This window comes from Ctenocephalides felis, unplaced genomic scaffold (assembly GCF_003426905.1).
Source record: "Ctenocephalides felis isolate EL2017-DRISC unplaced genomic scaffold, ASM342690v1 CF-g0.4_SCAFFOLD_01604, whole genome shotgun sequence".
Taxonomy (NCBI): Eukaryota; Metazoa; Arthropoda; class Insecta; order Siphonaptera; family Pulicidae; genus Ctenocephalides; species Ctenocephalides felis.
The window spans coordinates 28,930,616-28,943,593 of NW_020537758.1; the positions used below are offsets into that span (position 1 = coordinate 28,930,616).

Consider the following 12,978-nt stretch of genomic DNA (forward strand, 5'->3'; position numbering starts at 1 on the left):
TAACAGAAATCATTTAGTTTATAATAATAATGAACACTATTTTTTAAAATGACGAAATATTACTCTAGTGCATAAAAATATCTGCTCGATATCAACATGAATAAAGTAAATAAAACGTTAATGCTATTGGAATTAACAGAATGTGAAGAACGAACTTCTAAATAATAAGAGTTTTATCTAAGATAGTTATATATATGACTTACAATTGATGAAAAGGAATGAATTAATATAAAATTGTATAGGTTTATAAATTAAATGGTCCGATTTTCTATAATTGCAAAAGCAAATTTAAAATTTATTCAACAAAGTTGAGTTTTATTGAAAACCGTTGATACCAAATTTACATTGACAAAAGACTGAATTAATAATCAGAATTGAAACTGGAGGAATATGTGAAAATACCTAAAATTTTATGCGAATATAATAGGTCTCAGTACAAAAAAAGTTAATATCAAAAACCAATATAAATTCCATAAAGTAAATATAATAGCCATACGTGACTTCCTCCAACCTGGAACCTATATGTGATAGTAAATTGAGCTGGAATTCCACCCTTAATCCTCCCTTCACATCAGGCAATAAGCTGACTATAGAAATATATCCCGGTGTTCGTTTCAGAATCCATCACAGTAAACGATAATATAAGTAACCAGGCAGCCCATCACGCTCGAAGGATTTGTGAAGACCGTTATAAATCTATGTAATTCCTCAGATTTTTAAGGTGCTCACTTATTGAGGTAATATTTTATAGAGTGCGAAGAACGATCGTATAGTTTTGCAGTTAGTTTGGGAAAAGACATGATTGTTTAATACAGCATTGTGATCAGGTTGTCTTATTTAGAAGAATTGACAATTATAAAATTAATGTTTCATATCCTTAGTTAATCATTAGTAATATATACGCAAAAAACTTAAATAGAGGCATGATATATGAATTTTCTTGAATATGTAAGGTGCTCACTTAACAGGCGAGATAATTCTTTATATAGTGTAGTTAGATTAGGAAAAACTTAATTGTTTATTACAATGTTGTATTATACTTTTTGAATAAAATTGATAATATTGAAATTAATATTCTTTATCATGAGATAAGTAATCATAATATTCAAAGAAAGACTGTTACAAATCTTTTAAATTTTCAAGGCTATTTATTGAGGTAATACTTTATCGACTACGTCTAACGATTTATAGTTTTGTAGTTTATTTTGGAAAATACATGACTATTTAATATAACTTTATAATTATAGCGTTAAATATAATTGATAATTATAAAATAAATGTTTTACATCGTAAGTTTACCGACAGTATTTTTTGAAATAAATAATTTTAATAAAAAATGTGATAAATACATTAAACCTACTATTGAAATAATGCTTTATATAATATATCGCAAAGAACGATTGCATAGTTGCAAATAATTTACAACAATAATTTATAATTTGAAGATTATAAATTTATATAGCTATTTTTAAAATTCTCTAATATTGGGTTAACAAATCGCTCTAAATAGATTGCAAGTTTAGATTTTAAAATGCAAAACATTGTAGATTGTTGAACGTTACAATTATTTAAAAATCTGAACACAAGAATTTTTACATAATTCTTTATATATATATATATATATATATATATATATATATACTAGTAATATTTTTCAACCCCTTTTAAAAAGAAACAAGTGCTTTTTCTGGCAGACTAAAATATTGTATCATTATGGTAATGGCAACACGAATACATCAGTAAGAATCAGCGAAAGTGCGCGACACTTGCAATTTCCTCATACATTAAAAATTGAAATACATTATAAACGATATAAAACTCAAAACTCGTTGTATGTGATATCCTTAAAGTGATTTAATTAATGGACAATCAATTTTATTAGTAATAATTTGACATAGTATATGATCTCTTTGTCTACCACTCTACCTGATTAATATTCGTTAAAGTCCTTTACTTTGTATTGATAGTATTCCTATTAAAGCACAATAAAATTATTAAAATTATTGTGGTCTATCTTGCTCGGTAAACGATAGTAATGAGATTTCAACAAGGGCATTTAGATTGCTTTAAGAAACAACAACAAAGAATTTTCAAAACATAATTGCTCCACGACTAATTAATATTGCACAGAGCCTAGAATAATACATGAGCTTCGTTTTAAACAAATTCAAACATCTCACGAGCACTTTGTTAAATTATTAATAACAATATAATAAATCTACTTTGATTTTAATTAAAGACGGCGAACATTTTAAAAAGAATATGCAAATGTATCTCTCTCGCGAGAGTTATTAGAACTTTTATAGAAAGCTCTCATCAAGTTGCAGACCGAGCTTTGGAGGAAAGGGGATGTTTTCTTTAGCATTATTGGACGCCAAGATTTATACTTGAGAAATTCTCAAAGTTCAAATCTACTTAACAAGAATATATAAGTATATAATAGGTTCTATATGATGAGTTTAATAATAAAATATGTACATGATAAGTTTAATAATATTTTATGCATAGCTATTACTAATACCGTATTAGTACAAATAGTACAACATATTTATTATATTTGAATCTTTTAATCATAACTAAATATAATTGTAAATTTATGTTTATAATGCTTTAGAAATATTTGAATTTATTTTGAATGATGTTTTATTCTGGTAATTTTTAAATAATAATATTCAGTATGACAATGTTTTAAAACTTTTTTGTCTATGTGAAATAAATAATTTAGAATTTCTTTAATAGTGATGATATAGATGATTTGAGTGTAAATTAAAATACAATGAATCCAGATATAAAATATAGAGAAAGGGATATATTGATCAGGAGAAAATGTGGTGTGGAAGATTCTATATATTCTATCGCTAATATATTTTTGGTATGTTTAATCCAAATTGCCTTTTGAGAACCATGTATCCTTTAAAAAGAAGGATGTCCTGAACGTCTCGGCTTCATCGGTAATGAGCTTCGCTCGAAAGAAATCGCTCATTAAAATGAGAGCGCTTATATTACTCTCATGAATATACACGATGTTTATTTGACGAACAAACGGTCGGGGACGCTTGAAAGATAGGCAAAGGATTTGACAGATTTACGGGTAACTTTTATTCCTTTGAGGACACCTTTATAAAATGATCGGAATATAAACAAAAGAACTGTTGTCTTTTTCATTTGATTTTGATTACAATTTAATATCAACATGATGCCTTTCTTGTGCTTTGAGTTTAATGATATGACGCTTTGTTTAAATTCAGCTTAATATTATATAATATGGATCTTAAACAAATAGCACGTAGTGCATAAAACAACCATAGGTAAAAGATGTGCCCAGTATTTCTGGACTATCATGGTACAAATAATATTTTTACAAAGTTTGTACTATCGTTATTAAAATATAATAATATTGAAAAATATTGGATTGTTAAAAATATGCTATTTATAAAGAAAGCCAAAGCTTTGTCAATACCAAATATTTGCACTTTTGCCAATAATAACGACTATGTTTAATCTTTATTAAAACATAAGTTAATGATATATATATATATATATATATATATATATATATATATATATAAGTCATAATGAGCCTTAATAATTTTCTTGTACAAATCAAATTATTCATAGGGCTATTTTATGATAACTAAGGCAAGGCCTCGGATTACCAGCCACAAGGTTTCCTGTTTAAATTCTGCTTTGCGTAATTGCTTCTGCTAATTTTTATGAAAAAAAGACAAAATTACATAATACCATACATATATCGTTTTCGTACATATTTAATATATTTGCCCATTTATATATTTTAATATATATGCATACAACGCAGTAAATAAAATATTTAAAAAAGTAGCTGCAATATTATATAATATATAAATGTATAGCTAAAATAGATGAATGGTATATATATATATATATATATATATATATATATGCTGTAATTAGGCATTACCATATCCCTATATCATGGATTATTGTTTTCATTGATTTTAATATCAGAATAAACAAATCGTAAGTACTTTTACTTTTTTACTTAAAATTTTATACATTTTTTGTTCCATATTTTAGTTTACTAGCGAATACTAGTTATAGCCACGACGGATGAATTGTATTAGAAAACATTTGTAAAGAAACGCTTGTTTTTTATTGATGTTCTGCCCGATTTTTAGACTCGGTAAACAAATATAACATCATATTCAGAATTCAGCATTTTGTCAAATTTATGTATAATTGTAAATAATTATTTTGTCAAATTTATCATTTAGATTATAAATTCTAAGATTCTTGAGACTAATTGAGTATAGTTTTGTAACATAGTTTGCCAAGTACATGCCAAATTATATTTTATCACTATATGAAAGAATAACGTAAGCTGTGTATACTCCAACAAAATTGTTAATAAAGTCATACCGCGCAGTGTATATAATACATAAAGATATGTGTATTTATTTAAATCTCTTTGTATACAAATAAGTTACAGCATCTCCCTGATTTATGTGCAGGGGGCACGGAAACACATTTTTAATAATATATTATTCATGGGCTGTAAGTCGCTGTAGGTACGTCGGGAAATTCTTATCCATTTATTGATCAGATCCTGTATATAAAGTTATGTATGAGAAATATAGGTACGTATAAAAAGCTTTAAAATACATCCCTTTATGCCAAGGAAGAAATATGATGTCCCTCAATTTGAATATTATAAATATCAGTCATTCGTATTATCGCAAACGCAATAAATGTTAAGAATCTTATAATGGCCACAGTTTGATTTGATACTGTTGTATATGTATATATATATATTTAAAAACCGTCATCTTCAGTAAAAAATATATTTTCATTTTTATAGCTTTCAATTTTCATTCTTAATTTTTGAAGAATCATACATACTTCAGGGATTTGCCGTTTAGACTTATTTTTCGAAAATATGCATTCTCTATTAAAACAATTTTATCAGAAAGACGTATATATATATATATATATATATATATATATATATATTCATATATTTATATAGCTTTATATATGTACACTATTTTGGCTACTTAAAATTATTATCACTGAAATATGTTGTATTCTTTTAATAAATAATTGAGGCAATGTTTAAAATATACCAAATATCATAACGGTGTATATATGGCATCTATATGTATATATTTATATACAAAATCTCTGTTCATTCAAATAAGGAATCCGTCGAAAAGAAACCAGTTTACAATACAGTTATAGAAATTCCATTGTAATGTTAAACGCCGAAAAGTGAACTGTAAATACTATTATAAACAATTAGCATGTATAAATTTATTTTAAAATAAGAAATACAATCAGTATATATCGTGTATTTAATCAAGCATCTGTGAAAATAACAATTTAGTTGTAAGTTTTAGAAATAATATTATCGACGTGATTAAGATCATGATCACTTAATCAATTTTGTTGCAAATCATCGATACCTCTAATCCTAAAGTATTTCATATCATTTACGCAAATGAATTGATTAAAAAATTTTTATCGGATAAAATTAATTATCACAAATATTTTCATCAATTAATTCATGATCATGGGATTAAAATCGTAAATCTGTTCCCATTTGCTTATTTGTGACGTGGGTATATATAAATAGGGTTATAGAATTATAAACATAGTTCGATTATAAATGTAAAACTGAAGAGTAAAACTTGCAAATAAAATATAATATGAACAAAATTAATTTCATAATGACAATTTTATAATTCAAGTAAATAATGTAAAAAAATATTTTTAGATATTTTTTTATATTTGAGATCCACTTAGAACTATAACAATTTATTTACTCTAATATATATAGTAAGTTTCGTTGTCAGTATATATATTAATTGCATTACTAATAATTAATTGATTATGTAGTTAATTTTATTTTTTCTAATAGTTGTTGCTGAAAATATCTAGTTTAATCTTGAATACCTTCTAAATTGCTTAAGAACTCAATAATGAAAAATATTTGGTCCAATGGTGTAGAAAAATTAGAACTTACTTGAAGAAATTTCAAATTTGATCTTTCGAATATTATTTAAGTTTTTACTATTTAGTTGTATATAGAAAACTGTTTTTCATTTATATTTAATTCGATATTTTCACATTTTGTATATTTTTTGTATATTTTCTAAATATGTACTATAAAGCCCTGGTTAAAGCAACCAATTCATATCACTAAAAATGTACTTATCATACACTTGTGTATAATATATTTTACATATATGTATACATGTATATATATAACAATTTCTACATATTTTTATAGAAAATTCCGGGTATAAATAGCGGTAATCATTGTTTGAGAGCAGGATACAGCAACATCAGTTCGCAGACGTCTATTATTTGCATAGACATTGTATAAACAATGTTGAAGAATTTCATTTTGTTAATATTTTCACTGCATTGTGTATCTTCCAGAACCATAAATTATGAGCCGGATGATAAAGGTAAATATTTATGCTGAATTTATATATTAAATATTTTTGCTTTATATGAAGTGAAATGACTAACTTCTCTTAAATAATATATATATATATATATATATATATATATATAAATATTTTAGCTATATATATATATATATATATATATATATATAGCAAATATTTTACAAAGTTTTCAGCACACGAGCTACTTAGGCAATTGATAAATTTTCATATGCATGATTTTTTATAATTTTTTTCCAGCTTCAGCCGGATGTGAAGTTGCAATAACCGGGGGTCTAGGAGACCCTCAACCTTTGTTCATTATCCCTGGGACCAACAAATTCTTAGAACCTAAAGATGACTCTGGCATTTTACGTCTGGAATACAATCAAAAAGTAGAGCTAGCATGCGCTGGAAGTGAATTTAGCACTTCAAAAATGCCTTGGTTCTGGTGGCTGACTGGGGCCGTCTATGTTGAAACTATGATGGCTACTTGTATTGAGGTAATTAGATTTAATATACATCGAATTTTATAAAAAAACCTACGAAATTAATCATGATAATTGTATACATCCGTATAATCGCATACAATATAATAATTTTTTTGAAGTGTTCAAAGAATCAGAAATCCTTAAATCAAGTTGGAAAAATTTTCGAATATGATTAATGAATTTAATTTTTTTTAAACGACATTTAGCAACTTTAAATTTTCTTGAAATATATGTTTCGAAATCTAATCAGTACGATTCCTAATTCACTAATCACTGCGATTCCCGACTTTCGTTTCTTATTAACGAACTATTAATTTTTTAAATGAGATCAATATTTGGCAGAAACGCGATTAAGAAAACATTTACGCTAGTTAAAATAATTATGTTATCATGAGCTTGCACAATGATTAATACATTTAATGTTTTTGGAATTTGTCATAATTTGCATAAAGATCTCCTTTGGAAATATTCCCAAATTTTTTGCTCAATTCCATTACCCTACATTTCAATCAAATAATCATCACCACTCGCCCTTCTTTATTCTTTCTTTTATCATTTTTCGTACCCAGGGAGTTTTAATAAATGTATATTAATTAAAATTTTCAGGGCAGCTCTTTCGAATTGCCTTGGGGCAAGTCGAATATCAGCACAGCCCGTTGTGTTTCGAACCCGTATCACGAAGCCAAACCCACGGGTCGCAGATGCGGTAGAAGAGAAAGCCGATCCGAAATCTATGAAATAGGCTTTCAATTATCGTCCGGAAGAGTTTTAAAATTGTTCGACCTATGTCATGACAGGGATATGGCAGAGACTCTATATAGTCATCATAAAATGACACCTGCCAATGCGGGATATCAGCATTCTGTGCCTAGGCCAAACTTTATTCAAGGAAAGCACTATGATTTTTCGGTTGATAACGCTTATAAGTGAGTATTGTTACCAAAAAATCGTGAATAGAATAGAATTAAAAAAAAACATTTAATTGAGTAATCCACTTAATTTTGTAAATTACCAAAAACAATGTAATCAATTTAATGGATTACAAAGTCTAGTAGTTACTTAAGATAAGACATTCTGATGGAATTAGTAATTCTACTTCAATAAATGCCGCTTTCCAGTAAGTACTTATTCAGTTAACACTCTTGAGTTTTTTTCTCAGTTATCAACTGCTTTCAAAAAATGATAATTGATAGTTATTAAGTACACAAGCATTAATCACTTTGGCATTTTCAATCTCTTAGTTCAATTATAATAATGAATTGAACTTTATTAAATAAATTAAATTAAATATATGTAATTATATCAATTATAGGGCAGAAACACGTTGAATGCCCTGAAAACAATGTAATTAGTATACATTTTAATGACTTTTGATATCTCAACCACTTTTTTAGGCCTCTAGTTTTTAGGTTGTTTGGTTAGACCATGATTTCTTACTGCATGCTAAGTTTCATTTAATTTATTGTAATTATGAAAAAAACGGCCCGGCCGATCTTTAAAACTTATCAGCACGATACCAAGCTGATGATTTTCTAACGGTTTATAATTTTATAAATCGTTTCGGTTCAACCGAACACAACTCAAAAATCATTCATGCATGCATACTTTTTTGAAACTTGGTTCAAACAATTCAGAATAACTTGAAACATCGAGAAAACATAAAATTAGTGAATAAAGTGGAATTTCCTGGCGATAACAAACTTCTGCTTTAGAAAGATAATATAACATTTAGTAATTTATATATTGCAAATTTTCATGACAATGGTACTAGCATTTTATAACAGCAGTAGTCACATTCGGGCATAAAGAATGCATTATCAGTTAAAACATTATAAATGTAAGATTTCCCATATCCACTTCACATGAAGTACTCTCGAACTAACATTGTGAAAAATATGTTTATCATCTAATCAATTCTAATCTATCAAAAAATCAAGTAGTCATATCCAATCTGGAGAACTATTTGGAACTTGAAAAATAATAATCAATATATTCAAAGAAAAGCGAGTACTTAACATTTACCTAATCTCATGTTTCAGGAGAAAGTCTCAGAAGTCAATGATCGCAAAAATTCTAAATTCAACTAAACTGGCAAATCAACTAGTGCACGATACGAACGATTACTTCATGGCCCGTGGACACCTGGCCGCTAAGGTGGATTTTATATACGGTTCGCAGCAGCGCGGAACGTTCTATTTCTTGAACGTTGCGCCCCAATGGCAGACATTTAACGGGGGCAACTGGGAACGCGTCGAGTCCTCGGTGAGGAATTTTGTGAGCGCCAGAGGAATCGAGGTGAGAATTAATTCACGATTAATAGATTATACTGGCTGTTTCTCTAGCTTTTGTACACCCATTTTCTCTCTTTGTGGAAAAAATATAAATTGCTTAAATAGATGAAAGACTTTAAATCTTGGTTATTTAAAGTACTGCCTAATTTTATTTTATTATGATTATTTTATTAATCATAGCAAACATATAGATACATTGTAATCAGGGGGCGTCCATTAATCACGTGAGGTTTTTAGGGGGAGGGGGGGGTTTGACAAAAAATCACGAAATATCACGTGGGGGAGGGAGGGTATAGTAAGATATCACGTGTATTTATTTTTTAACTGACTCATACGCAGCGCCGTCAACCTCATATCGAACAATAGCGATATTCATTTACACTTGGAAATATAGAACCAAAATACGAATCCAAGTAAAAGTAGCCTTCTCCGGCCTTTGCTGCATGTAGTATATTTTTTATAAGTTTTTTTATACTAACTGATAACCCAATGCAACTTAGTATTCTTGAAAATTGTACAATGGTGTTCTCTTTATATCGTTGATACTTTTTAAATCATTTCATGGAACTAATAATTAATTAAAATATTAAGGTTTGATTACGTTTCAACTGCTATCTTTGGTAGGACAATATTAAAAAAAAATACACGTAAACCAGTGTTTACGCCCAAGACTCAACCATGGTCTAATAAAATTAAATAATTAAGTTCATACATAATAGAAATAGTAAAACCTAATCCCTTTTATTACAATATGCCGAAATTCAAAATGATCCCTTATCCTATCATTTATCGGACTTTCTAAGAAATTCAGCTTTTTTAAACTTGAGCCTTTAATACTAAATCACAGATCGATATATAATAAAATAATGAATTAAATAGGCAGTTGCTTGCTCCCAAAAATCAATCAATCAGAAAAATAATATAAAAATATTAAAACTTGTAATATCTCAACATTCATCTATGTAACATCAGTATTAAATCAACATTCAAACATCATAACATTAACATTCAAACATATCAAAAATTATCTGACAATCTGTAACACCGTTTTATTTTATCTAAATAACAATATTTTAAACTATATATCATTTTTTAATGGCCTGATAAAGCCAATAATTTTATCTAGTCATTTGGCGAAAAGTGATCTATTTTAACAGAGTTCGGTAGCATCTTGGTGTATCACGAGCTTTTTATATGATTTATGTTAAGAACTAAGCATTTCATAAATAACACAAATTATTTTTATTCTCGCCCTAAAAGTCTAGCTGATCGAAACTATAATCAATGAGCAATATTAACTGCATAACCACAAAATAATATGTTGTAACAAAATTATACAATTCACACACACACACACATATATATTTATATATATATATATATATATATATATATATATATTATATTGTAATTGAGTTTAATATATAAGATCTTAAACATTAAATTAAAAATAACCAGGAATTTGTAATATCCAGTTTCCCAAAATAAGTAACAAAATATATTTTCAGGTTGATCTCTACACGGGCACAAACGGTATCTTGACATTCCCAAACGAAAAGGCGAGCAAAAAGAGATCTATCTGAATTTCGACAATACGCAAATCCTAGATTACCCGTTCCGAAAGTTTACTACAGAATCATTTACGAACCTAAGACCAAGTTGGGTGTGGTGTTGATAGGTGTGAATAATCCGTACGCCAGTTTAGATGAGATTAGAAAGGACTATGTCTACTGCACCGACGTAATCTCTAAACTCGATTGGTTGCATTTGATTCAAAGGATGTGAAACGAGGTTATACGTATGCATGTGAGGTGCCTGAGTTCTTGAAAACGGTTCCGGACGCACCTCAATTAGATGTTAAAGGACTCTTATTGTGATAACTGATGGAAGTTTCAATATAATAGTTTATTTATAAAACATTATTTATTTTATTTTATATTTTGTAATAGATATAGTCCACGAAGAGTAGAAACTTGAAGTTTGAAACAATTACGTAGAACTGGAGTTTTGAACAAACATTTATTTTTCCAAGACTAATAATGTATATGAATGCCATTGAAAACTTTTCACGAGACAAAAGTTATAATTCGTGCTTTTTGCATTGTTCGAGTACTTTATATATACATATATATATATACATAAATATATATATATATATATATATATATATATATAATATGAATTTATGGCTTTAATACCCTGAGAGTCTCAGCTGGCTTTAATACCCTGAGAGTCTCAGCTGGATCCATGTTCACAAAAAAATCAAAATAAATATGGATTCAAGCAATGAATATATAAAATTTATAAAATTTAATAATTTAAAAAAACATTAAGTACATATTGCAGAATAATTCATTTTCTAGTGGGCTACAAATATAAGTTATAAGTTAATTATATAGTTGTAATAATGCATTGAAAAAACATATAATTGTGTATGTTTATATATAAATAAAAATGTGTATATGGATAATAATAGGTTTAAATCAAATATTTTATGTTATGTGGTATTATATTAACACTCCTTTATTTTCTTCTAATTGGCATATTTATTTAATATTGCGTACAAATTTAAATATTTATGTACGTAATGTTGATGCTCTATCTGACGCCAATTAAAAAACTTTGTTAAATAAATAAAATGAATTTGAAACCAGAAACAAACTACGAAGAATTTTTGAATACTAATGTTTAATTAAATCAATGTTGAATATATTGTAAAGTAAAATTACACAAGTCAAAATAGGAAAAGTGAATGTATACGGTTAATTTCAAATAAAATCATGCATACCTAATTCAAAATTAAAAATTTACAATCTTATACATAGTATTCATACCATTACTCTCGATCGTCGTGATAAATGAGAATAATTTCCACTTAATGAAATGCAATTTCACATTACGTAATATAAATCCTGATAGTTATATTACTTATATAATAAATTGCATTCATGTTCTGATTACTTTCATGTGTGAGCTTTTAATAACGTGATACATTCCCATAAAACCTACAAATTTGTAATAGCGCACGGGGGCGCGCTAGCAATACAAATCGCCCGACGTCAGAGTAGGGTAGCTGCGGGCAGTCACATTAAAATCAATGAAAAGATGAACACCCTCGTACGGAAGATTTCTATATATCCGGGGTTTATAAAGGAGAAATCTTTTATATTTATCTAGTAGAATCAAAAGGGAATTCAATGATGAAGATGTTATTAGACGAAGATTCGTATCAAGATATCGGAATTTTATAGCGGATTAATTCGTATGTATAACTTTCAATGCATTGTTGCAAAATGTAAGTAATATTAAAAAAATATGTTCCAACATGATACAGAATTCATTGATTTATTGTGTTGAAGAGTATTCAATAGTAATGTCGTCATCGGTATTTATGATTAGGAATATTTGAACTGAACTATATGAAACTCAATGTGAGAGTTTTTCTTATTAAAATACCTATCAAAATAGTACAATTACATAAACGTTTATAAAAGGTCAAAACAAATCTAATATTATTCAATAAAAAAACGTATATGAATTTTCCAGAGAGTAACTATCTAATTATGGCTTAGACGGGTCAATAAACCAAATTTTTTGAGTGCTTCTATACATTGAAGACTACTTTTAGTTACTCATTGAATGCTTTTCAATTTTTGATATATGACTTACGGCTTCTGTATTCATTTTCTTTTCAATATCTTTCATTATTTTATTTATCTGTAAATAAATAATATTTTTACATTCTGTATTATATGTAATTTTATGTTA

At 27.4% G+C, this 12,978-nt stretch overlaps 1 protein-coding gene across 1 annotated transcript; it reads left to right on the top strand.

Annotated features, from left to right (window-relative positions):
- Positions 1-6,367: 6,367 nt before the first annotated feature.
- LOC113373613 lies at positions 6,368-10,995 on the top strand. The gene is made up of 6 exons (XM_026613900.1): positions 6,368-6,449; positions 6,690-6,931; positions 7,526-7,845; positions 8,959-9,214; positions 10,719-10,769; positions 10,813-10,995. The coding sequence occupies exons 1-6, from the start codon at positions 6,368-6,370 to the stop codon at positions 10,993-10,995; spliced, it is 1,134 nt and encodes a 377-aa protein (XP_026469685.1).
- Positions 10,996-12,978: the final 1,983 nt, after the last annotated feature.

Coding starts and splice junctions, on each gene's coding strand:
- LOC113373613 (XM_026613900.1), top strand. CDS start 6,368: ATGTTGAAGAATTTCATTTTGTTAATATTTTCACTGCATTGTGTATCT. Junction 6,932..7,525: donor TGATGGCTACTTGTATTGAG/GTAATTAGATTT, acceptor TAAAATTTTCAG/GGCAGCTCTTTCGAATTGCC. Junction 9,215..10,718: donor TGAGCGCCAGAGGAATCGAG/GTGAGAATTAAT, acceptor ATATATTTTCAG/GTTGATCTCTACACGGGCAC.